Source organism: Zootoca vivipara, chromosome 3, assembly GCF_965207765.1.
Source record: "Zootoca vivipara chromosome 3, rZooViv2.hap1.1, whole genome shotgun sequence".
NCBI classification, from domain to species: Eukaryota; Metazoa; Chordata; class Lepidosauria; order Squamata; family Lacertidae; genus Zootoca; species Zootoca vivipara.
This window is the reverse complement of record NC_142586.1, coordinates 8,767,023-8,792,521: the sequence shown is the minus strand read 5'-3', so window position 1 is coordinate 8,792,521 and position 25,499 is coordinate 8,767,023. Positions and strand designations below refer to the sequence as shown.

Genomic DNA, 25,499 nt, shown 5'->3' with positions numbered 1-25,499 from the left:
CCTCTAGGGATGTACTTCTGTGGGCCGCAGTATGGTGGCTGCCCCCTTGATGGAGTGGGCAGTGATACTCCTTGGGGGAACCCTAGCCTTGCCTCTATAAGCTCTTGACTGCACCTTCCCATACCCAGTGACCGATAGTGGCTCTGGACACCTGATGGCCATGTGCACCTGGTTTGAAGGAGACAAACAGGGACTCTTAATGATTGGGCAAGTCCTGTTGGGATAGATAGAATGTGTTTGAGGTCCTGCTTACATGCCACTTCTTTTCCCTGAAGTGTCTGGGACAAGGGCAGAAATTCAGAACAACTGTGTCCTGGGAATGGTGGGAGGAGAGAAAGCTGGGGACAGGTCATTTTATCTGGGCAAAAGATGCAGCATTCCTCATTGATGTAGAGAGCCCCTGGCTCCAGGTCAACCAACAGGTCTTGAAGGAGAGGTCCTTGAGCAGGAAGCATCCTCTCCTTTGCTGCCAGGGTTTCAGGCAGCTACAGATCAGAATTAGCATGGCAAACCTCTCATGTATGGGGTCTTGTGGGAGTTCTTCGAACACTTCACTTTTCCAGAAAAGGAATGTTGGTCAATGTCAGTCCTACCCCGTTCGGTTTGGCAGCCTTTGCAAATGGATATCCTACTTTCAAGGTACAGGCTGACATTTACACACATCCTGTAAAGCCACAGCTATGAAAGATAGATGAAGAGGAGTATATGAATTGAGTAAGTATGTACGGTAATAATAAAAAATAAAGGAGGGAGGGAAACTCAACCAGACGGCTGAAGTATCATAGAGAAGACATTTATTTACAGATTCTAAAATACAAACGATATCGTACATTTTATATTATATTACAAAGATGAATATTAAAATAAACAATACAGCACAATACATCAATAAGTACCTAGCTATTAGTAACAAAAGTTGGAAGATGTTTGTCATTGCTCTTGCATAAGTCATAATATACTACTGTGCCACACCCACAATTCTCATTGGACAGAACTGTCTCCTTCCTGCCCTTCATAGAACGTCCCTATCTAAAAGGCTACATATGCTGAGTAAAATATTGCATTTTGGTAAGAAACTTGAAAAACATTGAGGTTAATAAAATGTATATAGGTCTGAAAAGGCCATTAAAACATGAGAACACGTGTACACAGATTATATAAAATACTGAAAAAAATGGCCCTTTAGTCCATTAGGGTTTATGTTTTAGTTTAAAACATGGTATAATACTGAAATTCATATGATCTAGAGCAGAGCAAAACAAAACAGAAGTGCAAGGAGTATTAACTTGCTCTGCTCCACAGTGATTTTGTGTGAGCGGCTCATTGCCCGAAGCAGTAAGAAAAGTAGTGGTCTCGAAACAAATAAAATTATCCAAGTAAACAAAGAAGGACTTGTCCTCTGTTGCTATTTCTTGGTCTTGTGCGACATTGAGCCGCACACTCTGTGCCAAGGAGAATGCAGACCTTGCAGCAGGCAATGCCCGCATCTCCCTTTCACATGAAAACTACTAGAGCGGAAGCAAGTCGCTTGCATTTCCTTTGTTGCTACTTTTGGTGAACATCTGAAGCCACGCAGCGGAAGAAGGAGAAGCAGGAGCGGACATACTGGTCTTCATCGCTTCTCTAGGGAGTGAATGTAATGAATCAAGAGGACGAGAGCGTAAAAAAGCATGCCCGAAGAGGAAGTGTACGGTATATAAATGGGGTCAGTGGATGTATATGTGCTGTGCTTTGAGGTATGTGTGCATGAATTAACATGGAGGAAGAGGGGGCTGAACAGGCAATCTGTGAGCATTTCCATCTGTGAATGAAGAGAAACCTTTGTTGCATAGGTGTGATACTGTGTGTGAATGTACACTTTATAAAATGTCTGCAATAACAGAGTAACACCCCCTTTTTTGCATCATGGAGTTGTGATGGTGGGATGAAACTATGCTCAGTTCTCCCCACCCGCAATGCCAAAAAAGACTCTCATTACACACAAAATACCTGTAAAAACGTATGTGCAATGTGTACTTTGGCCGTATTTCTGCAGGTTATATGAAAGTAAAACGGCGAGTTAGCATGTGCATTTGTGAAAGGAGAGAAATGACTTGATGTGGATCTCTGTGCTATATATATATATATATATATATATATATATATATATATATATATATATCTCGATGAAAACCCCTTGGCTGCTTTGCCTGAGTATCAGAGCCTTCCACAGTGAGCTACTACTACAAACTGCTGGATGGTACGCAGGCAGGCAAAGGAGTCCAATTGGTTGGAGCCTGGTACATGGCAAAAAAAAATCTCCACATAATCTGCAGTTAGGTGCCGTGTGAAGGAAAAAGTGTCTGTGCAAAAGTAGGCAGATGTGCTTTACAGGATTCACGTAACAAGTTTCATAGTTAAGTTCACAAAATTAAACTCCGCATCAGATTGGCTAATACTTTTAAGGCCTCAAAATTGATGCCATCCACACACAAGGCAGGTGCTGTAGCTGTGGGCCGACGTGGCTGATCACGTCAGAGAAATCTGGTTACTCACACCGTGAGAGTAACAAAACCGTGAAGAAATGCCCCCTTTATGTCCAATCCCCTGTCATGTTAAATAATGTTTTATAAGGCTACATCCTTGTCTTCCAGCATGTTGTTTTTTTAAACCCTTTCAACTGAAGCACTGCTTAAAAACCCTTAATTTCCTCCTCCCTACACACAAGAAAGTGAATACTTCCTGCATTTTCTACTACACCACAATAGGCTAGGAATAAAGTGGTTAAGAGCATAAGCTCCATGAAATTCCTGGTTTATACCCCTAAGTTACAGAGAACCCCACTGTTCAATCAGTGTCAAACGTCACTGACTCTTGTTTGTATTGATCTGGCTACAGTGAAGAAAAAATGCTCCTTTCCAAGAAAGGCTTACATGCACATTTATTTTCCTTTCTCTCGCCCCACCCCCACACTCCAAATCCCTAAACTGGTTCTCTTAGTGCTGGGTCTTTCTGGCCTCAGTAAGGGTACTGTTTCTGCTTCTTGCCAGAGAAGCAGGCCAGCCAAGTGCAGATCAACATCGCAGCAGCAGCTCCTCCTCCAGTACAATAGTAAGCCCAGCCAATTTCACAGGTGCCTACAGGTAAACAAAACACAAAGGACAATATTAGATGGTTTTCACCATTATTCTGTTTCTTTTTTTCTTTTAAATTAAAAATGCAAACTGCAATTAATTCAAGGAAACACTGCAAAGAACAAACAAGAGGGGCGTTTTTGTTACGAGGCATGTAATTATTTTGGGTGCGCAAATATTAAAGCGGGACTCTTCTATCCCAATAACATCAAGACAGAGAATTATGCATAACTTCCCATTTCAATGTGGGGGACTTGGGTGCCTCGCTTGGGCTGCAATGTCCACATTGTGTACAAGCTGGTGTCTTGTCACTAGGGATGACCCAAAAGCTTGAATCGCCAGATGATGAATGCTAGTTTTAGGAATAAGACGATATGTATTCCTTGGAAATAATAGGCAAAAAATTGCATGTCGCCTTATATACAGAAAGCAGAGGGGGGACAGGCGATTGGTGGCAGCAGCCAGCAGGAGATTGTCAGCGGTGATTGGTTGCTGCGGCAAGGCCTGCTGACGATTGGCTGCAGCAATTGGGTGGTTGATTTACAGCAGTGGGGAGGCGTGCATGCAATTGGCTGTGGTTGCGTCAAGTGGGCAGGTGGTCAAGCAATTGGGGGTTGGTGACCACCCCTCAAAAGAAGAAGAGGAGTTTGGATTTGATACCTCGCTTTATCACTACCATAAGGAGTCTCAAAGCAGCTAACAATCTCCTTTTCCTTCCTCCCCCACAACAAACACTCTGTGAGGTGAGTGAGGCTGAGAGACTTCAGAGAAGTGTGACTAGCCCAAGGTCACCCAGCAGCTGCATGTGGAGGAGCGGGGAAGCGAACCCGGTTCACTAGATTACAAGTCCACTGCTCTTAACCACTACAACACACTGGCTCTCAACAACTCTGGGCAATCTCCCCCCCCCCAAAAAAAGGCTCAACATCTTTGGGCAATTTCCCCCTAAATTTTTTTTGTTGCAGTCCCCCCAAAATGGGGTCGTCTTATACATGGGGGCATGTTATACACGGGAAAAATATGGTACTTCTGCCCCAGTAGAGTTTGCTTAGGATCTCCAGGTAAGAGATGCAAGTTGCTCATTAGCTCACCTGTCCCCCCCAAACCCCTTTGGGCACATTGCCTGCAGGCAACTCTCTGCTACTGGATTGCTCATTCATTCACCTGGGCAAGCTTCGGCCACCCTCTGTTGCTTTGCAGGACTTGGGAGGAGCAACATGACTCCAATTCATGAGCTCAAGAGTTTAAGTGACAGGAATGGCCCACTCTTAAGCAGATAGAAGCATCCGGTCCCTGGATACAATGCAGCAGGCAGCAGATCACTCTCCTCCTCTTTCTCAAGCACTTTGCACATGCCTCATGATGACAACTGGGAGACACGCTATATACAGAAGTACCGTGGGTTACAAACACTTCCGGTTACAAACTCTGCTAACCTGGAAGTAGTATACCTCAGGTTGAGAACTTTACCTCAGAATGGGAACGGAAATCGTGCGCCGGTGGCACAGCGGCAGCAGGAGGCCCCATTAGCTAAAGTGGTGCTTCAGGTTAAGAACGGACCTCTGGAATGAATAAACTTCGTAACCAGAGGTACCACTGTACTACGACCCCAAATCACCCACCTGCAGCCTCATGGTGTTCCTCCAGACCTCCCAAGCTACTGGTGGGAGGAGAGAGAGGCACCATACCACCAATCAAATACAATAAAATCCTGGCAGGTTCTCAGAGTAGGCAGCAAGTAAACCTTTCACTCTGTAACAGGAGGGCTGGTGGCAACTGTCCTAACTTTGGTGGCGAAGGAATTTCAGTGCTCAGGGGGGCAGAAAGGCTTAAGCAGATCATGCAAAGTGCTTCAGCAGACTCGGTCAAAACCGTTAACTTCATTTAAACCTGCTCCATTGGCAGCCACTTACTTACCCAGCTCAAACTGGTTGGAAAGGTAACCACAGGTCTGCCGGACTTCTTCACTGTCCCAGCCCAGAGGATAAAGAGCACAGCCAGAACCAATTAACAAGCCTGCAGACCAATAAGAAAATAAAACGGAGGTCAGGGAGAAGGCAGAAACAGGTCTTCAGACAATTGCGAATCAGGGAAGTTCAGCCTTTCCAAGGCTGATTTTTCACAAACAGCAAGCCGAGTGGCTACCTTGTTAGCTGCTTATCTTTGAAGAAGCCTGGTGGAGCTTCTGTTACAAATTATTCTAATTATTATCTATTGTATTTACAACTCGTTATTCTAGCTAGAGGTTCCCAGGGCAGTAAATGTTGCCCAGAGTATCATGTATTAAGCATACTAGGGTATGTTGTGCCAAAACAAGAGAGTATAGCTTTTTTCAGTCTTTGGCAATACTGTACTGTAATGTTCAACCAGCCTTGGAAGAGTACCAATTCATTCTTTCCGGACTCAATGCACATAGATTCTTTCCGGACTCAATGCACACATATTTTATTTATACTCCGCTCACGCAACTATGACGTGGCTTGCCCTTTAAGTCTTCAGCCAGGGCTTTGGAAAAACATGAGGAATGGTGTGTGCTTCTGTATGTGACGGTAGGATTCCTGACTCGCTCCCTGCACAATTAGGAATAATCTGTTTACCAGACTGGCCTTCCTTGTCAGTGCAATTATTTACAAGCTGCTGGATGTCTGCTCATGAAAGGCTCATAAATCACACAGCAACAGACTGGAAAACACCAAACACACATTTTGCTGGGAATAAAACAAAGGCAAGAAACACAAAAATCCCTAACGGAGTTCCTAAAGTCCGCTTCGGAGGAGGGAAATGTTATTGGAATTTCATTTTTAGCTTAACCAAGCAAGATCTGGAAGGTAAAGGCAGACATTTAGAATTAAATAAGCAAAAACTTGGCACGTGTCACTCAAGGCTATGCATGTTTACTTTGAACGGAGCTCAAGTGTGTGCCTTACATACGAATGTTTAACACTGTGCCGTCACTGCCGTGCATTTGTTTAAAAAGCAAGCTGCATTACCACAATGGTCCCTTACTGAGGGGCCAAGGAAGGTAGACCGCTTGGATGGGTTTTCAAGGTGGAAGCTTAAAATGAGAACAAAACATATGCATCCCACTTTGATGAGAAATCCATGCACAATTCTTCATTGGAGATTGCTGTGCACAAGGAATGACCTTTAAAAAACTGGCAGTTCTAGGAATATTCCCCCCCCCCAAAGCTCTTAGACTTCCATGCAAATTTGCAAGATACCGGTACTTATATTTTGGGAGTGGTGCCTGGAAAATTGCTTCCATCACAGTTCCAGCTGCTCAGCCCCACTCCTCTCACTCGGAGGAACTTGGAGGGAGCTGTTGCCTGGCAACGGCCTGTGAGAGAACTTGAAGACAGTTTCCATCTTGTTCCCAGTGAGATCCAGAAGCTCAGCCCCACTCCTTTGCCTCAGAGGACTTTGGAGAGAGCTCCTGCCTTCCAACTAAGGCAGGGGTCCCCAAACTAAGGCCCGGGGGCTGGATGCGGCCCAATCGCCTTCTAAATCCAGCCTGCGGTCGGTCTGGGAATCAGCATGTTTTTACATGAGTAGAATGTGTCCTTTTTATTTAAAATGCATCTCTGGGTTATTTGTGGAGCATAGGAATTAGTTCATTTTTTCCCCCTTCAAAATATAGTCCGGCCCATCACATGGTCTGAGGAACAGTGGACTGAAAAAGTCCACTGCTGAAAAAGTTTGCTGACCCTTGAACTAAGGACAGCGAAGAGGGCAGGAAATGCTGCCTGAATAATCCTAGGTCCCTATGGAGACCACAGGTCGCACCCAACCAAGCCATCCTCTTCACACAAGGACTTCCATTTGTGCAACAGGACTTCCCTTCCCTCTCCTATCCTTGCGTCCCTCACATCTGCTTTACTGGGTTGGGTAAAACTCCCAGAATATATTTGGGTGGGGAGGAGAGAGGGGGGGTGAAGTTTCATTGCACACACAGAGGTCTTCGAGTGAATGGGACAACTAACTTGGATCCGCCCAGGGTGGATAAAAATCAACAATTTTTTAAATATATATAAAAAATCAGATTTCTTTGATTTAAATTGGATTTTTAAAAACATAATGCTTTTGGAGGAAAAACCTTTCCAAAGATAGTTTTCTATTTATGCTACATTATAGTCCAAAGGCTATTATTCATCAGGAAATAAAGGATTTGTTTTAAGTTTTTCATGTGTGCTAAAACTCAGTCTAAGGTTTTTTAAAATAATAATAATAATAATAATTGTTTAACCACATCAGTTAACAAACATGGATGCATAGGCTATAATGTTATTGTTTTAGTTAAATAAATTGTTTAAATTATTATTAAGGAAATGATTGTTTTTCTCCTTCCAATAAAGTACAGCAGAAAAGTTGTCCAAATATAAAGAGTTAACTTATTAAATCTCACAATAATTTCATAATTATCTGTCTTTGTATTTCTAATAGTATAACCAAATCAGTAATTTTTTATAAAACTGTAAAAACTACTCTGAAAATTTATTATTCCAAAAATGAAACCTTCATCTGGTTGTAAACATTAAGATTATACCAGCAAAAAATGGGTCTTTCTGTAAAAAAAATGATTTAAATCAAGTCTTACTGACTAGTGATTTAAATCAAGATTTACTGACTAGTGTTTTAAATTGTGGTTTAAATCGTGATTTGATTTAAATCAAATTCACCCTGGATGCGCCCCGTGTAACTGGCGTTCCTGTACTAAAGATCTGAATGTGATTTCATTCTGAGAATCCTAAAAGCCACTTTGAGAGCCTCTTGGGGCTACAAAGTGGGATATATAAGTGCACTAACTAGTCCGCTGAATAAATATGAAACTCTGCAATCCAATGGTGAAATCTCTTTAACCAGCCCTGCCATTTTGGTTCCTTTACAGCCTACGTCTGATTGGCCAGCATCAGAGGCCACATGGGTGTAGCCAAGGCAGGGCAGGGAGGGGCAGCTTGCCCCCCCAAATCAATAAAAATCAATAAAAATACATAACAATTGAGGTTCTTCTGCCCCCCCCAAAAAACAAAAATCCTGGCTATGCCCATGATAGGCCATATGAATTTACCAGTAACAGGACCCTTTCCTTAGTCCCGACACCTGTTTGTGCATCTGAGGTGACCTGTCCAACCATGACGTCTTTCCTTAATTGATAACGCCGGACTCCATTGTTTTTTCTGCATGCAAGGCTGCAAAAGAGAACTGTCCTATTAGGCAAACTGCCCCAAGCCTCATGAAAAAATTAGCTACCTCTAGATGGGAAAGCGTCAAATTTTCGTGGAACTACACACAATATATTTCGGGGGGGGGGGGACCTTGCCTGCGGAGAGATGTGACCTATCTACTATCTGATCCTCTGCCTAGCAGCTATATGTATCAGATCACAGTTCTTTATTATTGAAACAATTATTTCTGAACAGCAGGGAAGTAGGAATTAATTTAGTAATATGCATTCATGAATTGCGAAAAACACAAACAACTCCATATGAGGATAAAAGGCCGTGCCAGTAACTGCTGAATTGATTTTTTTTTTTTAAAGCCCCACTGGCACTAAAGCTACCATTAAATTGAGTTGTTCTTTCAGCAAAATGAATGTCAGGATCTATAAAAACCCTTTGCTTGTTGGAGATCAAAGTGGTGATTAAAGATTCTGCAAACACTAATAATTGCTTCCCAAGTGACCATAGTTCATAAAGATGTCTTACAATGAGTATTCACCGCAGACTGTTCAGTGCTCTAAATTCGTAATAAAGGTTACATTTAATACCCGGCTCTTCTCAAATTACATTCAGAGTTGTTAATTAATACATCTCAAATGCAGTAAAAATGGACAAAAAGCCAACACTCCTCTGATAATATAACAGAACATTCACAGCAGAATCAAACAAGTATTTTAAAAGAAAGGGGGAGGGGAGGAAATCCTGAAACATTGGGCTCCATTAGGAAGCAAGTCCACAAAATTAAGGCTGCTAAAAAGGAGGTCCCACTTCACACCCTGGGGCAGTCAGTGTTTCCAGAACTTGGGTCTCCAGCTGTTTTTGGACTACAACTCCCATCAGTCCTAGCAAGCAAGATCAGTTGCCAGGGATGATGGGAATTGTAGTCTGAAAAACAGCTGGAGACCCAATTTTGGGAAACACTGCCCTAGTACAAGGGTGGGGAACTGCCATGGAGAGGTTGGGCATAGAGAAATGATGGGAGGAACCAGCTGGGGGAAACCGCAATAAGACTCAGAGGCCGGGGAGAGGTGGTGGGATAACAATGAGTAGTCAGAGGGAGAAGACTGGGAAGAGGGGTACTGTATCAGGGATGAGTGGGCTTAGAGAAGTCCAGAAGAAGAAGCAGGACGGTGGGAGAAACAAGGCCAAGATGCGGAGATGAGTCAGGCTGGTGAAGAGACACGTCCTCCCTGGTCCCCCAGAACCAGAAGAGGCATGAAAAGGGCAGGAGAGATGGGCAATGTGTAGTCTCCAATTGCTTGAAAAGAATCCTGGAGAGGAGGAGACTTAGGCAGCTATGGGGGAGGCAGTCTCAGCAACTGCTTCATGGGGGCAAGACCGACTAGGACTGAACTGTTCTGCTCCTTAGGCCCGACACTCGTGTACAGAACGTGTTTTTGCTAGTGAAGAGTTAGGTCCAACTTGCACGTTGTAATTTACCGCCTGCTTGCTCCTGACAGGAATGTTAGGGCCTCCAGATGTTGCTGGACTACAATTCCCATTATCCCTGACCACTGGCAATGCGGGCTGAGGGTGGGGGGGAGTTGGAGTCCCAAAGACACCCAGAGGTCCACAGGCTGCCTTTCCACCCTGCCCTGGTACATGCAGACAGCGTTTGAAGCAGGGCCTCGTGGAACATTTTAATCAGAGTCAAGACATTCCTTGAGCGCACCAGATCCCAAGGCACTTTGGCTGTCATAGATCAACAGCAGCCGCCTTGGGCTGTGTCTGGAAGCTGGATAGCCCGCGTCGTTGTTGTGTAACAGCTCTTATTTGCTCCTGCCAGCCCTCTCTCATCAGGACACGGGCCACTGCGTTCTGCGCTACAACTCCTCAAGGGCAGAGTCATGTAGAGCTGATTGCATACATTCATCATGTGCAGCAGACAGATAAAATCCCATCACACGAACAGGGATAATGCCATTTCTGTTTCCTGACTCCTGGCCAGATGTGTGTGATTTCTGAAAGTATACGACTAGTAGATTTTTATTTTATTTTTTTATATTTTTTTGCTACCATGCAATCCCCCCACAAGTGAATTTCCAGGAACAACAGCTTTCCTTCCGTCAAAGGAACACCCAGCTCTGGCTGGCTCATGACTTGTGCGCCTGAGCAGTGCTCTCTGATGCTGGGAGCATATGGGCAGAATGGAAGCGCGACGCTTGCCCGAGGCTGGCTTCAGTGGAGAGGCAGATTATTCTGATCCCCTGATATAGTTCTGCAAGGATAGGAATCTCCTCCGTCAGCAGTTAGGCACGGTGGATGACTCCATGCGTGCGGAGAGTGATGCATCATTTATGCCCCATCCGTTAGAACACACACACACACACACACACGTTAAATATGTCATTGCTTCTAAGGGAACTCATTGCACACTTGCAATATTCCTAGTCACACGCTAAGCACCACTGTCCAAGGACTTCCCTTCTTCCCTTCTGTCCACCGCTGAAGGCTCCTCTCCACATGACCTGCTATAGGCTGGTTTTAAACTACCAGATTTATTCGAATGTAATGCACACCTTTTTTTGCCAAATTATGTTGCGAAAATTAGGGTGTGCATTAGATTCCATGGCGCATTACGTTTGGGTAAATACAGTAACTGCAAAAACTCTTAACACTCTGCAAAAAGGGTGGTAGTTCTTTGGGATAAAGAAAAACATACCATATTTTTCCATGTATAAGACAATGCTTTTCGCTTTTAAAAAAAGGGCAAAAAATGGGTGTCGTCTAATACACGGATAGTGAATGCAGAGGGGGGACGTGTGTTTAATGGCAGCAGCAAGCAGGAGATTGGCCGCGGTGATTGGGTGGGTGATTGGTGGCTGTGGCAAGGCCCACTGGCGATTGGCTGCAGCAATTGGGCAGGCGATTGGCGGCAGTGGTGAGGCAGGCAGGCGAGTGGGCAGGTGGTCTGTTGGTGGCGGCAGTGGTGGGCAGACAATTGGCGGCTGCAGCGGGGTGTGCGATCAGCAGTGGCGGGCAGGCGGGTGAGCAATTAGTGGAAGTGACTTAAACAACTTAATTTCTTAATTTTGGGGGTCGTCTTATACATAGGGGTGTCTTATACATGGAAAAATACAGTTATTGGCCTATGTGAAAAATGAGCCTCAGCAGCTGAGATGTCTAAAATGGCAGGATTTGCACTACCCTGTGCCTCAGGGTTCACGCTGACATCACCAGCGACGCAACATGCATCTGCCCTCCCTCACAGAGATTTAACTTCTAGAATAGCCTTTCCCAATCTTAGTAGTCTCTAGATGTTGTTGGACTACAACTTCCATCACCCCTGACCTTGCTGACTAGGGATGATGGGAGTTGTAGTCTAATTACATCTAGGGACCCAGGGGTTGGGGACACTGTTCTAGAGAGTCTGGGGAATACGGGCTGAAACTTGAAGAATGGCAAACCCTAGCAATTCATAGCAACATTTTTATGGCACCCCTGTAATCTCTTCCCCAAGGCAAAATAAGGACCGTATTTACCTGGGACAGATACCACAAAATCAGGCCTGTAGCTCAAATAGAAACCACTGGAGGAAATGAAATTTAAGAACTTAAGGCAGTTATAGTGTACCTTTTAATTGCCACAATGGCTTCTTAATGATACAATGGTACCTCGGGCTAAGAACTTAATTCGTTCCGGAGGTCCGTTCTTAACCTGAAACTGTTCTTAACCTGAAGCACCACTTTAGCTAATGGGGCCTCCCGCTGCCGCCACAGCACAATTTCTGTTCTCATCCTGAAGCAAAGTACTTAACCCGAGGTACCACTGTATATCTGAAACATAGCTGTCAAGTTCTCCCTTTTTTTAAAGGGAAAATCCATTATGCTGAATAGGCTTCCTCGCGAGAAAAGGGAAAAGTTGACAGCTATGATCTGAAAGCGTAAATGGGAGACATGATTTAAAAACCAAGAGCGAAGTCAAGCAGCTACACTTCAAAGAGGAAACACAGCTCGCTTGTTATTCCAGGTTATGTGCTTCAACATAACATACGAAATCAGCCAGGTGCAGAGCTTCAGAAATGTGGGGAAAATATGCAATTTCCCTTGAATACACTTTTTGCTGATCTTTTTTGGTTCAGACCACAATCTGTGTCCAACCTCAAAGAGATCTGCATTGCATCTCTGACAACACAATATCCTCTGTGCATCACAGCACAGAACCTCCAACTCTCCTGAGGTCTTCACCTTGCGAACGTGGCAGCTGGGTACGGTTGATTAGTGCCAAGAGGGTTACAGGCTTCCGTAAATCCTTTTTATGCACCTGTGAATGCAGGATGCCTCCTAGGGCAAGTGGGAGCCATGGGAGCCACACCTGAGGTTGAGTTGATGCTTTGCAGCAAGAATCCAAGTATTAACTGTCAAGAGCAGGCATCCCCAAACTTCGGCCCTCCAGATGTTTTGGACTACAATTCCCATCATCCCTGACCACTGGTCCTCTTAGCTAGGGATCATGGGAGTTGTAGGCCAAAACATCTGGAGGGCCGAAGTTTGGGGATGCCTGGTCAAGAGGGTACAGTATAAGAAAGAAGAGCAGCTGACATAAAGTTTCACCAAACAGCTTCCTGGAAAGGGTTCTGTATATACTGTACAGTGGAACCTCGGTTTATGAACACCTCGGTTTTCGAATTTTCGGTTTACGAACGCCGCGGACCCATCTGGAACGGATTAATCCACTTTCCATTCCTTTCAATGGGAAAGTTCGCTTCAGTTTATGAACGCTTCAGTTTACGTACTCCGCGGACCGTCTGGAACAGATTAATCCACTTTCCATTCCTTTCAATGGGAAAGTTCACTTTAGTTTATGAACGCTTCAGTTTATGAACAGACTTCTGGAACCAACTGTGTTCATAAACTGAGGTACCACTGTATATGGTCATCATCCCATAGCTCGGACTGAGACAAGAAGCTGGAAAGTTATTTGGCATTTTGTCTTACAATCAAAGAATGGAGAACCTGGGCTTGATCGTTTTATGATTTACAAACAAATCTGGGGAAACGACACTCAGATGAGCCAAAAACATTTCTGAAATTGTTACAGCCTATGTCTAAATCGACTTATGCTATAGGGGAAACATCTGATATTGTCTACACAGACTTCCATCATAATTAGCTAATCCGCTGCAATTTGTTTACTGGAGAAAAACACGAGGACCATTAAGTACACTTTTTCTAAAAAGGACTGACAATAAAAAATAAATAAAAATTTAAGCAACATTTTCCGAGCTGCACACATAGCATATTAAATAGTACATATCTCATAAACTCGCCATCTAGTAGCTTCAAAAATCCAACTGGTGTGGTTTCATTGCCTTTCCATGTAGGAAACACTACAAGTTGAATATCTGCTAGGCAGCCATTAAAACCATTTCTGGAGAATGAGAAGCTAAGCTAGAATGTATACCACAGATCAGGGCCAAGAAAATGCCAGTGTGGTTAATGAGCAGAGTCAAGGAAGATATTAGTAGCGAGAAGTCTTGCTTTTAAAAATGGAAGCGTTGTCCAAATGATAATAAAAAGGAACTTTGGCAAAAGAAAGGCAAGTAGCAATAAGGAATGGGAAAAAGAACACATTGCTAAAACATTAAGACTAATAATACCCCCCCCCCCCAAAAAAACCCTATTCAAATGCATTAGCAGCCCGAATTCAGCTAGGGAAGCAGTTGGACTTTTGGACAAGGGACTCAAAGGTATGCTAATGGAAGAAAAAGGTTTTTCCAAGACGCTAAATGAAAATTTTGCATCTGTCTTCACAGCAGAAGATGTAGGGCAGATCCTTGAGCCTGAACTAATTCTCACAGGAAGTGAGTCTGAGGAACTTAGGCAAATAGTAGTGACAGCAGGCAAAGTTCTAGGCCTTTTTGACAAAATAAAAGCTGACAAATCAATGGGTCTGGATAACATCCACCCAGGAATTCTTAAATAACTCAAATGTGAAAGTGCTGATCTACTAGCAAAAACATGCAACTTGCCCCTAAAAATCAGCCTCTGTCTCTGAAAACAGGGGGGAAGCCAATGTAAAACACTCATTTTTTTATTTTATTTTTAAAGGATTCAGAGGGGGGATCTGGGAAATTACAGGGAAGTTAGCTTAATGACTTTTCTGGGAAAACTGGTGGGAAACACTATGAAATATAGAAGAACAAGCCATGCTGAAGCAGAACCAGGAAGGATATTGCAGAGCTGTAAAAGGTTCAGAAAAGGGCAACCCAAATCACCAAGAGTTTGCAGCAATTGGGGGGGGGGAACACTGCCATATGTCCAGGTATTCGAAAATTCCATTTTTGTTTGGGGGGGGGGAGGAACTCATGGAAGTTGTGATTATCAATGACTCTTCTGCTGCCAATTTACCTGTTCAGCTTCTTTTTTTAAGTTGCTATTTTGAAAATAATGTCTTATATATCGTATTTGTTTTATTGATGATTATAAAAAATCTTTTAAAAAATCATTTAAATGGCTTTTGCTGTATTTGTGATGTTCTGCTGTTTTTCAGTAGATTATGGTTATTTATTTGTTTGTAAGATGCTTTGAGATTCAGCTGAACAAAAAGCAGCAGAGATATACAATAAATCAAATGAAAATCAAATCAAATTTAGAGGCAGGGCTTTTCTTACAATCTTAAAAGCTGATTTCTCCTGTACACTGGGATACAACTTTCCATATTCTACGTTTGTGCCATCCATCCCATAATAGATGCCAGGAGTCCATGCAGAGACAATCTGGCCATTCTCACACCATTTCCAATCTCAGAAGATAAGTGGTGTTATTCTGTTGCAGCAGAAATAATGACGAGCCCTGTGGCGCTGGAAAAGTGCTACCCTGAGAAGGGCAACAACTGAGGGATGGAAGATAAAATTCCTAAACAAAATAAAAAATGAAAGAGACTTAAAACATTTAGTACGGCATGAGCTTTCGTAGGCTAGAGACCCTACTTCCTAGGTGGGGGTTAGATATATAAAGAAAGAGGCTAAATAAAAAAAATTCCTTAGGTAGCACCTTAAAGACCAACTAAGTTTTTATTTTGGTATGAGCTTTCGTGTGCATGCACACTTCTTCAGATACCTGAAGAAGATAAAGAAAGAGATAAAGAAAGAGGCTGTAACTCATTCATGGCTAATAATAATAATAATTGCAGAAAGAAGACATGAACCGCACCCTAACGTGGTTGAGCTACTCCAGTGCTAGCCAGAACCCTGAAAATCTGTACACATGCATCTTCTGGAGTACACCAGATTACTAGGGAAGTCTGAAAATGGGGCATTTTTACATCTAGGATTCAATATCCATCGCACAAATTTTATCCAGCCCCAGATATTATCAGCCAAAGAACGAGAAGCTGTCAGGAATATTCCTCCTCTGCCTGCTCCTTCCTCAAAATAATACTTTTCCAATGGTCAGTTGTCCTGCAAGCACAGAGGTGAAAGGAAGGTCCAGGTTGTTGCCCCTTGCGGGGAAATTAGAAATTTAGTTGCGTATCCCTGCTTGTGAATACATGCAACTGCCTTATACCAAATCAGATCTATTGGTCCATCCTAGCCCAGTGCTGTCTACTCTGACTGGCAGCAGCTAGGTCTCTCGGCCCCATCAGCTCCTTCTCCTTCCTTTTAATTGGATATGCCAGGAATTGAACCTGGAAAAGCAGGGGCTCCATTTGCGCCAAGCGGCAGTCCCTCCCCAACACACCTCTTTGTTCTGGCACTGACATGTTGATCTCCCTTTTCTTTCTTTTCGCTCCAGCTCCCTTGCCTTCCCCTTCTGTTGTCTTGTCTTTTTTAGTTTGTAAGCCTGAGGGCGGGGCCTGCTTCTTCTTTTCATTTATGTACCCTGCCTGTCTGGGCACTGTGTGCTGAATTTTAATTGCGGTGAGATGCTTTGAGAGATTTTTCCTTTTTTTTTGTCTGAAAAGCAGAATAAAAATATAATAAGAAAGAGAGGGAGGGAGAGAGGGAGAGAGAGAGAAAGGAAGAAAGGAAGGAAGGAAGGGAGAGATGTCTCATAATAGAGGCAAGCACTCCAGCACGGTGCAAACAAAACCACATATGGACGACACATTGGGCTGTGAGTGTTCCTCTGCCCTTCAGGCACTGTAATGAGCCTTCAGGGGATTTCCCAATATGTGCATCTACAATACTTGCAGAATAAAAAGCTGCTATTAGTAGCTTTCCTATGAAAAGCTGCTCAGGACTGGCTGGCTTGCTCATGTACTCCAAATGCCATGGTAGGCAACCAAAGGCCCAATTGCCTTCTCAATCCGGCCCGTGGACGGTCCAGGAACCAGCATGTTTTTACATGTGTAGAATGTGTGCTTTTATTTAAAATGCATTTCTGGGGTATTTGTGGGGCCTGCCTGGTGTTTTTACGAGTAGAATGCGTGCTTTTATTTAAAAGGAATCTCTGGGGTATTTTTGGGGCCTATGCATGCTTTTATTTAAAAGGAATCTCTGGGGTATTTGTGGGGCCTGCCTGGTGTTTTTACGAGTAGAATGCGTGCTTTTATTTAAAATGCAACTCTGGGGTATTTGTGGGGCCTGCCTGGTGTTTTTACGAGTAGAAGGCGTGCTTTTATTTAAAATGCATCTCTGGGTTATTTGTGGGGCAAAGGAATTCGTTCATTTTTTTTTCTTTTTCAAAATATAGTCCAGCCCGCCACATGGTCTGAGGGACGGCTGAAAAAGGTTGCTGACCCCTGCCGTGGAACTTCCTGATGAGACGCAGCCCTGAAATTTGGCACACGGGTAGCCGAAAGCGCTCCAACAATTAACGAAATGTGTGCAAGCTTTTATTTATTTTACACGAAGCACCCAAAATTTGGGCCGTCTCCGGTGGGGGGGAAAGCAAATTGGACCAAGATGTTGGGGGGCCTGGGGTTTTTGTTACCTCTTTTTGACTTGAATTTGCAAAGCCTGCATTCTGCAAAGGCACTGACTGGGGCCTGCCTCCTTCCCTCATGCAAATCCTGAACTTTTTATTGGGGCAGCCATGTGTTCCCGCACGAGCTACAGCTCTGAAATGTGCTTCAGAGTCCAAGACTACCGACTCCTCCTGTCAGGTAGCCTTGAGGTGGGAGACATTTTTGGGGGGTGGGGAGGAATGGTGGATGGCACTACGGGGGAAAGAGTTTGGAAAGAGGAAGAAGAGGAAAACTGGAAGGCACATTTATTCTCCACAGAGAGGGAGGGATTGGTTGATACGCGAGAGATATATGGAAAAGCCAATCTAGAGAATGAGAGAAAAGGAATGGAAAAGCTTGCTAGGGAGGCTTGCAACGTACTACGTGAGCAGTATCAAAAACAGCAAGAGACATCTCCTGTTGCTTTGGCTCTCCAAATTTAGCAGTGCAGCAGCCTGTACAGGAAATAGCATTTATATCCCCTTTTCTCTCTCTCTGAACCCACCCTCCTCCCGGCCTCAGCCAAGTTTACATCAGAGGCGTCCCTGAGTGACTCTCTCTCTCTCTCTCTGGTCTCAATATCAAGCCCTACAGTGAACTGCCTGTCCCACGCTAGGGACGGTGGAGAGAGCAATGGCCTACAAGGAGCACTGATGTGGGTTGCCATGGGAGCAAGCCACCCGTTATTTTTCATGCAGGCCGCAGCCCTGCCACCGCCGCACGTGTGAGCGTTTTTAAGAATGGCAGCGCAGCCAAGCAAATCTCTTCACACACCTGCTCCACAAAATGGAGTGAGTTTGTTTTCAAGCGGGCTATCCACACTGCAAAACCAGCAACCTCTGGAATGTGTGAGCCCATGCAGAAGACAGCACACAGCCAAATATTTTGTTTCCACGATACCCAAGGGTCTATCTGCTTGCAGATTTCTATTCTCCGAATATCTCACTTGATCCCAGAGTGTATCCAACCAAGTATGGTTTTCACTTGCAAAACCACATGCCATTATAAATAGGTTTGTGTTACGGGCTCTTGGTTTTTTAAATTTTATTTATTTTTGCTAATTTTAAGTCATAATGCTGTTCTTCTAGAAGCGGGCTGGTAGTTCGGAAGTTATTAATAAGGATTAGGCTAAATCCAGACTAAATAAAAAAAACCTTAGGTTAAATATTTTAAAAGGAGCTTAAAGGAAGGATTGTTGCATAACTATTTAAAGCATGCATTATATTTCAACGTCAGTGGAACTGGAAGAGAAGAAACCTCATTCTCCTATCTTAATGCCATTGTTTTTTCTCCTGTGTAGGTGTCAGCCTTTTCACGAGAAGCACAATTTCTCTTTCATGAGATGTTAAAGAGGCCCTCCTAACTTTCCCCTCTCAAATTCCTCTTTTTAGATGTCATGTATGTAGAATTGGACTTCTATGAGGTATGTATTTAGGTACACATTTCTGAGCGCTCCTCATTTTTGAAAATACGCAAGCATGGCGTAGCATTTGAACTCATGGCTCCCAGACTTCTCATTGCTAGAGTTGCAAAACTAATTAAATAACAAGATTATGTGGCGACAGATTTAAAGCACTGGGGTCCTGTAGCTTCCTTGGAATTTTAGTGCCTTAAAACACAGAAACAGAGATTGAGATTGAGAGAGAGAGAGAGAGAGAGAGAGAGAGAGAGAGAGAGAGAGAGAAGAGGAGAAAAGAGGAGAGGGAAGAATCTTCCTGTTCTTCCTGTTTGCCCAGATAAACTTCAAACTGCTAAGCTTGCACATGAGCGTACACCGCGTCACTCTCCAAAAAACAGCATGCCTACAACAACATTCTGACTGTAACCATTGTATGGGACAGGCTGAATGACAATCACAGGAATGCAAAGCATTGTTAGATACTATTCTATTAACAAAAAAAGTTAACTGGTCACACATAGCCCAAGACAAGGCCGTCTGGAAATCAGACTCTCTATTGTAGCTTGCAGTCAAAACTCAGGACACGGAATTTATGTTCTAACTAAGGCCAACTCTCAGTACATACAAGTAAAGCCATACACAAAACAGAATATTGAACCGTGGATGTGACATTCATTGCCTCTTCACCAGTGAAAGGGGGCTACTGCCCTAAATTGAATAGAGATCTAATTTAACAGCCTTTTTTCAGCTTAAATTTTGCAAACAAAGTTAAAAATGCATGCCGTGTTCAATTTTATATACTGGGTTAGTATCTGAAAGGTTTACCCCTAAGCCAAAAGTAGCTGAACGGAAATACAGTGGGGGGGATGCAATAAAATGCACTTAGCCTGGTTTGAATATTATGAAATTTGAAGATTTGCTTGGAAACTATTTTTAGAATTACTTGTAAATATTTCAAGACACAACAACTAATAGCGCACACTTTCCTGGCGTTATTTAGGTTTTAAGAGGGAAAGTGACAACACTGAAAACCACTGCCGGTAACTGCTGGAGAAGCTGTAGACATAAATATAGGTACTTCCTCTAGACAGTTACCAAGAAAACTGAACTACAACTTTGATTTTAGATTTGATTAGTACTGCAACTGCAGCAACCATTCCAGTTTTCCTTCTTGACTTATACTTTGTTCATTTTCTTAATGTCACTAAGGAAATGCTACCGCTATCTACCAGTGCATTTCTAAATAAAATAAATAAAAAATGGAGGGAGACTACAGAAAAATAGGGGGGGGATTATGCGGAAAATGTTCTGCCTCCACCCACCCACCCACCCCCCATCACTACTTTTCGTAGACTTTAATCAGCCTTGGATTGGTGAAGAAAATGAACCACCAGTAGCAGCCAGAAATATGTCTCTGTACTTTTGAGAATGCAATTGTCATTTGTTAGCACTCTCTGGCCTTGTTCATCCCATGCTCAAATTGCAACCCAGAGTTTTCTGCAAAGAATGCTAGCTAAGGTGGAGGCAATGCAGCTGTTAGGAAGCCAAAATCACTTTTCTCCAGTGGAGGATCACAAGTTTACCACAAACACAAAGACTATATCGTAAGAACAGGGGAAATTGGAGTTTTTGATCAAGTTTTCCCTTCCACAACAGCAGCTGCAGAGGTTGGAATTAGAAGCAGTTGTGGCGTGGATGCAACACAAAGAAGTAGGGAGTGCTGTTGCCACAAAAAAAGAGAGGAAAAGCTAAAATTAAAACCATATGGTCAGAAAGAGTAAAACCGAGTATCCAAAACACATTTTTTTTATATAAAAAGGAGAGGGGAAATATGCACATTACTGGAAAACGTGCAACTCTACACATGAACCTGACTGAAAGCAAAAAGTCCTAATGAACACAGAGGACCTTATTTCCCAGTAAAATGTGGATACAATCGTGCTGCTTGCCTGCCTCGTTAAAATCAATAGGGCTTTCTTCCAAACAAACATTAGGACTGGGCGACCAGTCAAATACCCTTTTCCTGTACGTACTGTAATGGCGGAAAAAAGGAATCTGCCACTTCATGAGCCGTAACTTAGGACTAGCTCTGAAGCATCTCCGTTCTTCCATATTGTAAAAAAACAACAACAAAGAGAACAGTACTGTAAAAGCAGCGCACTAGCTCGTTTGAAAGTTTAGAAATCGAGATGTGCTGAGAGCAGCCTTTCCCATTCCTAACAGAGTGCAAATGTCGGATCCAGCAGAAAAATTAACGTACAAATCTATTCAAGACACAAAGACAAGAACAACATAGGCACTGTTTTCTGTACTGGCGGAAAGGCAGGTTCCGTGGTCAAAAGTTCAGTGTTACTCACCACCCAAGAACTGGAGTCCTCCAGCCACCCTGCCCACAGTCCTGGAGATAAGCTCCGACACACAGCATCCCATGAGTGCCGTAAGGGCCACCAGGAGGAGGAGACCGCAGCCCAGACCTGTCACCACAGTGCAGATCCTCCACTCCACGCTTGGGATGGCCTGGAAGGATGCATAGCGTCCACACTGTTCCACCATCACCGTGATCTGGAGGTTCTCGTCTCGTACTGGATAGGAGCATCTTCGGAAAGTGCCAAAGGACACCGATTTCTCCAGCTGAGAGCCCAGCAGCCAGTAAGGCATGAAAAAGCCAACGCAGGAAACCCCAGCGCATAGGAAGGAGAAAAACGCCCATACGACCCCCGTACAAGTAAGGCTAGATGCCATTTTCCCAGTCATAGCTCTCCCCCCGTGTCAAAAAAAAGGAGGCCAGGGACACGATTTTGCTATGCGTCGTGAGGGTTAGGGCGACATTTGCACGAGTAACCCAAAGGCCTCTAGTCTCGGTAACGTTGTGGTCCAATAGAATCTTCCGGAACAGCCATTATATTTGGTTCTTTTATCATCCAGAGTCACCTTCCTAGTGCGGTGGAAAGTTTTCTCACTCTTCTCAATGCGTTCTGCCCTGTGTTAGCTGTGGTGGTTGTACAGTAGTAAGAAGCAGTCAGGGAGGGGAGGTTGGGAAAAGGAAAGGACAAAGGAAAAAAAATATTATCAGCAAATAACATCAACTTGCTCCTGCAACAAAGGAATGGGGAAAGGGGGGGAAAGGATACTGGGATGGGAGTGGAATTTTTCAGCATGCAGAAAGCGAGAGGAAAGAGAACAAGGGGGGTTGGGTTAGGGTGGGGCTACCAATTCCAGTCCTGGGTGCTGCTGTTTTCAAAGCAGAGGGGTAGGGGGTTGTACAGCTCAGTCCGCCATCCACCCAGGGCTGCAAAGTGACACACTGACACTCACTCATTCACACACACACACACAAACACGGAGACCTATGTTTTGACAGCATTGTGATGTGCAGAAATCAGTAGGTGAAGCCTTTCACAGTAGATAGACTTCATCACCTGCTAATATCTGCACATCTGGTGGCTGTGGAAGGCAGAGTCAGAGAGGCCAGGTGAAAAGTTGGCAAACCCCCCCCCCCCCGCTTCCTGCAAGAAAGGGGTCAGAATCAGTGCTGGATTGCATGGGAACAGCAAGGTGATGTCATTTCTCAGAGAATAACTGGGGTACTTAGAAAATAAATCAAAAGAGCCGTAGGTAAAGAAGGTGGTCTATACGACTGCCTTTTTTCCCTGTTCTGCTGATCACGGATGAGCAGAGGGCCAGTGGAGCCTTTTGGGGTCCTAAACAAAAACCTGCCCTTGCTTTTCTTTCTCAAGTGTAGAGGGAAAAAATCTGCTACCAGGGCAGAATAAACAAGAGGGGCTTAATTATATTGACTGTAGTTCAAAGTGGTGAAAAACAGGCAGGAGAATGAAAGGGTGGGCTTGATGGAATTTGGCAACCTTGTGGAGAAAACTTGTTTGATGCCCCTTCCCACAAAAGCGAAGCAAATTAAGACCCAAGGCATACAGTGGAGCCTTCTTTAAGCATGCCCAGATCCACCCCACCCCTCCTTTTGTTTTTTAAGCATCTCTACCGTACTTTGGTGGCTGCCTAATTTCAAAGAGGCTGTAATGGTCAGAAACCCCCAGGGCTTCCAGACAACCTGTTTGTCCAGCATTCATCCTAAGGGGTGCTTAGACGACGCGGGATATTTAACGAGCATTCATTCAGGCACCTTGGCGGGGACTTTAGACGACGTCGCCTCCAAGCTCCCCTGCGATTTCCTTACGGCAAGAAATCCCATCTTCGGGGAAACTTACCATTGCGCAACCCGACTTCGCCGGCATGCTTTCCAATCCCACACACACACAAAAAAAACACCTGGAAGCGCCCCTTTCTCGGAAGAATGCGCGAGGAGACAACCAGAGCAGCGCCGCCTTTGGCAAAGCTTTCAAAGGCGGAGGGGGTGGTGGGGACACCCCAAAAGCGACCAGCCGTGACTTTTATCGCAACGCGATAAAAAAAATAGGTGCAAGCAGCGGCAGCAGCGCCCAGTGGCCAGCCGGACTTGCTGGGAAGTTTGACCCCGCCTGTCCCGAGCACGCCAGGGAACGGATCCAGGGCCTGGGATTGAGGGGACGGGGATGGGGGTCGGGATGGGAGCCCCCACCCTTTGAAAGAAGCAGCAGCGCGCCCCCTCCCAGCTTTGCGCAGCAGCCCTTCTCCCGGGCCGCGGTGCGCGCTGCCAGCCCGAGGCGTTGGCGAGGGTCGTGGGGGGCGGTGGAGGGTTTCCGTCTCCTGCCCGCCACCCCCACCCGGACAACGAGACTCGTCACTAACCTGTCGTCCCCAACACGGGCCCACATGGACGCTGCCAAGTGCGGCCTTTCTGGGTACCCGAGGAGGTGGAGGAAGCGGTGCCGTCGTCGTTCCCCCCCTCCCTCCGCTCCACCAGCGATGCTGCTTTCGCTGCCGTCGCCGGGCTGGGCTCTAAGAGGCGTGGGCGGGCCGGGGCAGGGTCCCTAAATCCCGGAGCGCGGAGCTCCGCCTCCTGCCATCCCGAGAGGGAGGGAGGGAGAAAGGGGAGGGGGATGCCTGGCGCGCAGCCTTGTAAGGCGAAGAAGGACGGGGAAGCGAGACGCGCCCTCGAGGAAGCGGGAAGGCAGGGGCGCATCTCCAGCAGCGCGCGCCAGTTGGGGGGGGGGAATCGCGTTGAATAATATTGGGGGGGGTCCCCAGTCACCACCAACAAATATTTATCCCGCCGAAAAAAGCGACGGACGGACGGAGGGTGAAGAATGATGACCTCGCGACGCGATGTGTCGATGGGTTTCCCACTTTGCATAAACCCATTGCGCTCCAACGTGAAACGAGTCGGCTTGAATGAATGGCCGGGGGCGTTGGGGTTTGGAAGCGTTGTTCCTGGCTGCTGCTGCTGCTGCTGCTGCTCTTGGCAAAGGGGTATCTTAGGGTGGGGGTGGGATGGGGTGGGGGTTAGAAAGAAATTATGCCATCCTCCCCCACTCCCACACCAACTTCATTAACTAGGGGACCCCGACATTAGGGACCCCCTCCAAACCTGTGCCAGGGTTCCGCAGTCGTTTTGCAGCGCTCTGCGTAATTGAGGAATCAAACACGCGGTTCGTAGTTGACACCCACAAATCTAACCTTGTCCAAATCGTTTCGAACCGTTGCCAAAGTTTGGCGGAGAAAACGCCACGTTTTGCAGCGCCCTACACACTGAGCAATTGATACTTAAATCGAGGGTCATATAGATAGATATGACCCTAAAACCCAACATTGTCCGATTCATTTTTGGATCCCGCCATGCAGATGTAGCCAGGATATATTGGGGGGCGGGGCAGGCTTTATCGGGGAGGGGGGCAGAACCAAGTTATGAGGGGGCAGCTGCACCCATGGATACGCCCACTTTTAGAAATTGATGGTTTGAGAGATCGGTTAGTAACAATTAATAATGCATATTAATTTAGTAAACAATGAAGGTGCTGTGAAATTTTTCAACATACTCATTTAGCACGCCTGAAGAGCTGTGCAGATAAAAAGGGAATTACAACTTTGATTGTTCATTTAACAGGGCTGTTGTGTTCATTCCAGTTGTCATGGACTTACCTTGGAGAAGAGGGATTGAATCCCACCACTCAGCTGTGAAACTCACTGGGCATCTTGGGCCCTCCACCATCTCTTAGCCTAACCTACCTCAAAGGTATCTGAAGAAGTGTGCACATGCACACGAAAGCTCATACCAATGACAAACTTAGTTGGTCTCTAAGGTGCTACTGGAAGAATTTTTTTTATTTTGTTTCGACTACGGCAGACCAACACGGCTTACCTACCTCAAAGGGTTGTTGTGAGGATGAAATGGAGAGGAGGAAAAGAACCTTGTACACCAGCTTGAGCTCCTTGGAAGAAAAAAGCATGGTATATAAATGTAATCCTGTAAATAAATAAATAATAAATAGTCAAATCTAAAATGCAAATTGTCATTCACATTTTCAGAGGACTGTCCATAGGAAGAACATATACAGTATTTATGTACCACTAGCATGCTCAAGAGGGCACAAGGAGAAGGGGACGACAGAGGACGAGATGGTTGGACAGTGTTCTCAAAGCTACGAACATGAGTTTGACCAAACTGCGGGAGGCAGTGCAAGACAGGAGTGCCTGGCGTGCTCTGGTCCATGGGGTCACGAAGAGTTGGACACGACTAAACAACAACAAGCATGCTCAAATTGGTACAAGTTTTCAGCGCCTTCCGGATTTTTTTTTTAAAGCAGTGTAAGGGAAATTTATGTTATTAGTTGTCACATCTTAAAATATAAAATAAAGTATGTCCAATAAAATAGGTATGTCCAAGTAATTTTTAAAATTTGTTTGAAAATGACATATAAACCACATTAAGTATGCTTTCTATAAGTTTGCCCTAATTAAATATTTTAGTTCATCTACATTGGCTGAAGG

The 25,499-nt window shown here is 44.8% G+C and overlaps 1 protein-coding gene across 1 annotated transcript; it reads right to left on the bottom strand.

Moving 5' to 3' along the window:
- Positions 1-777: 777 nt before the first annotated feature.
- Positions 778-23,519, bottom strand: LHFPL6 (LHFPL tetraspan subfamily member 6). Its single transcript, XM_035110202.3, has 4 exons — positions 23,361-23,519; positions 20,975-21,606; positions 5,031-5,129; positions 778-3,116 (listed from the first exon to the last, which is right to left on the bottom strand). Exons 2-4 carry the CDS (start codon positions 21,369-21,371, stop codon positions 2,998-3,000), a joined length of 615 nt encoding a protein of 204 aa, XP_034966093.1. The 5' UTR covers positions 21,372-21,606; positions 23,361-23,519; the 3' UTR covers positions 778-2,997.
- Between the last annotated feature and the right edge of the window lie 1,980 nt (positions 23,520-25,499).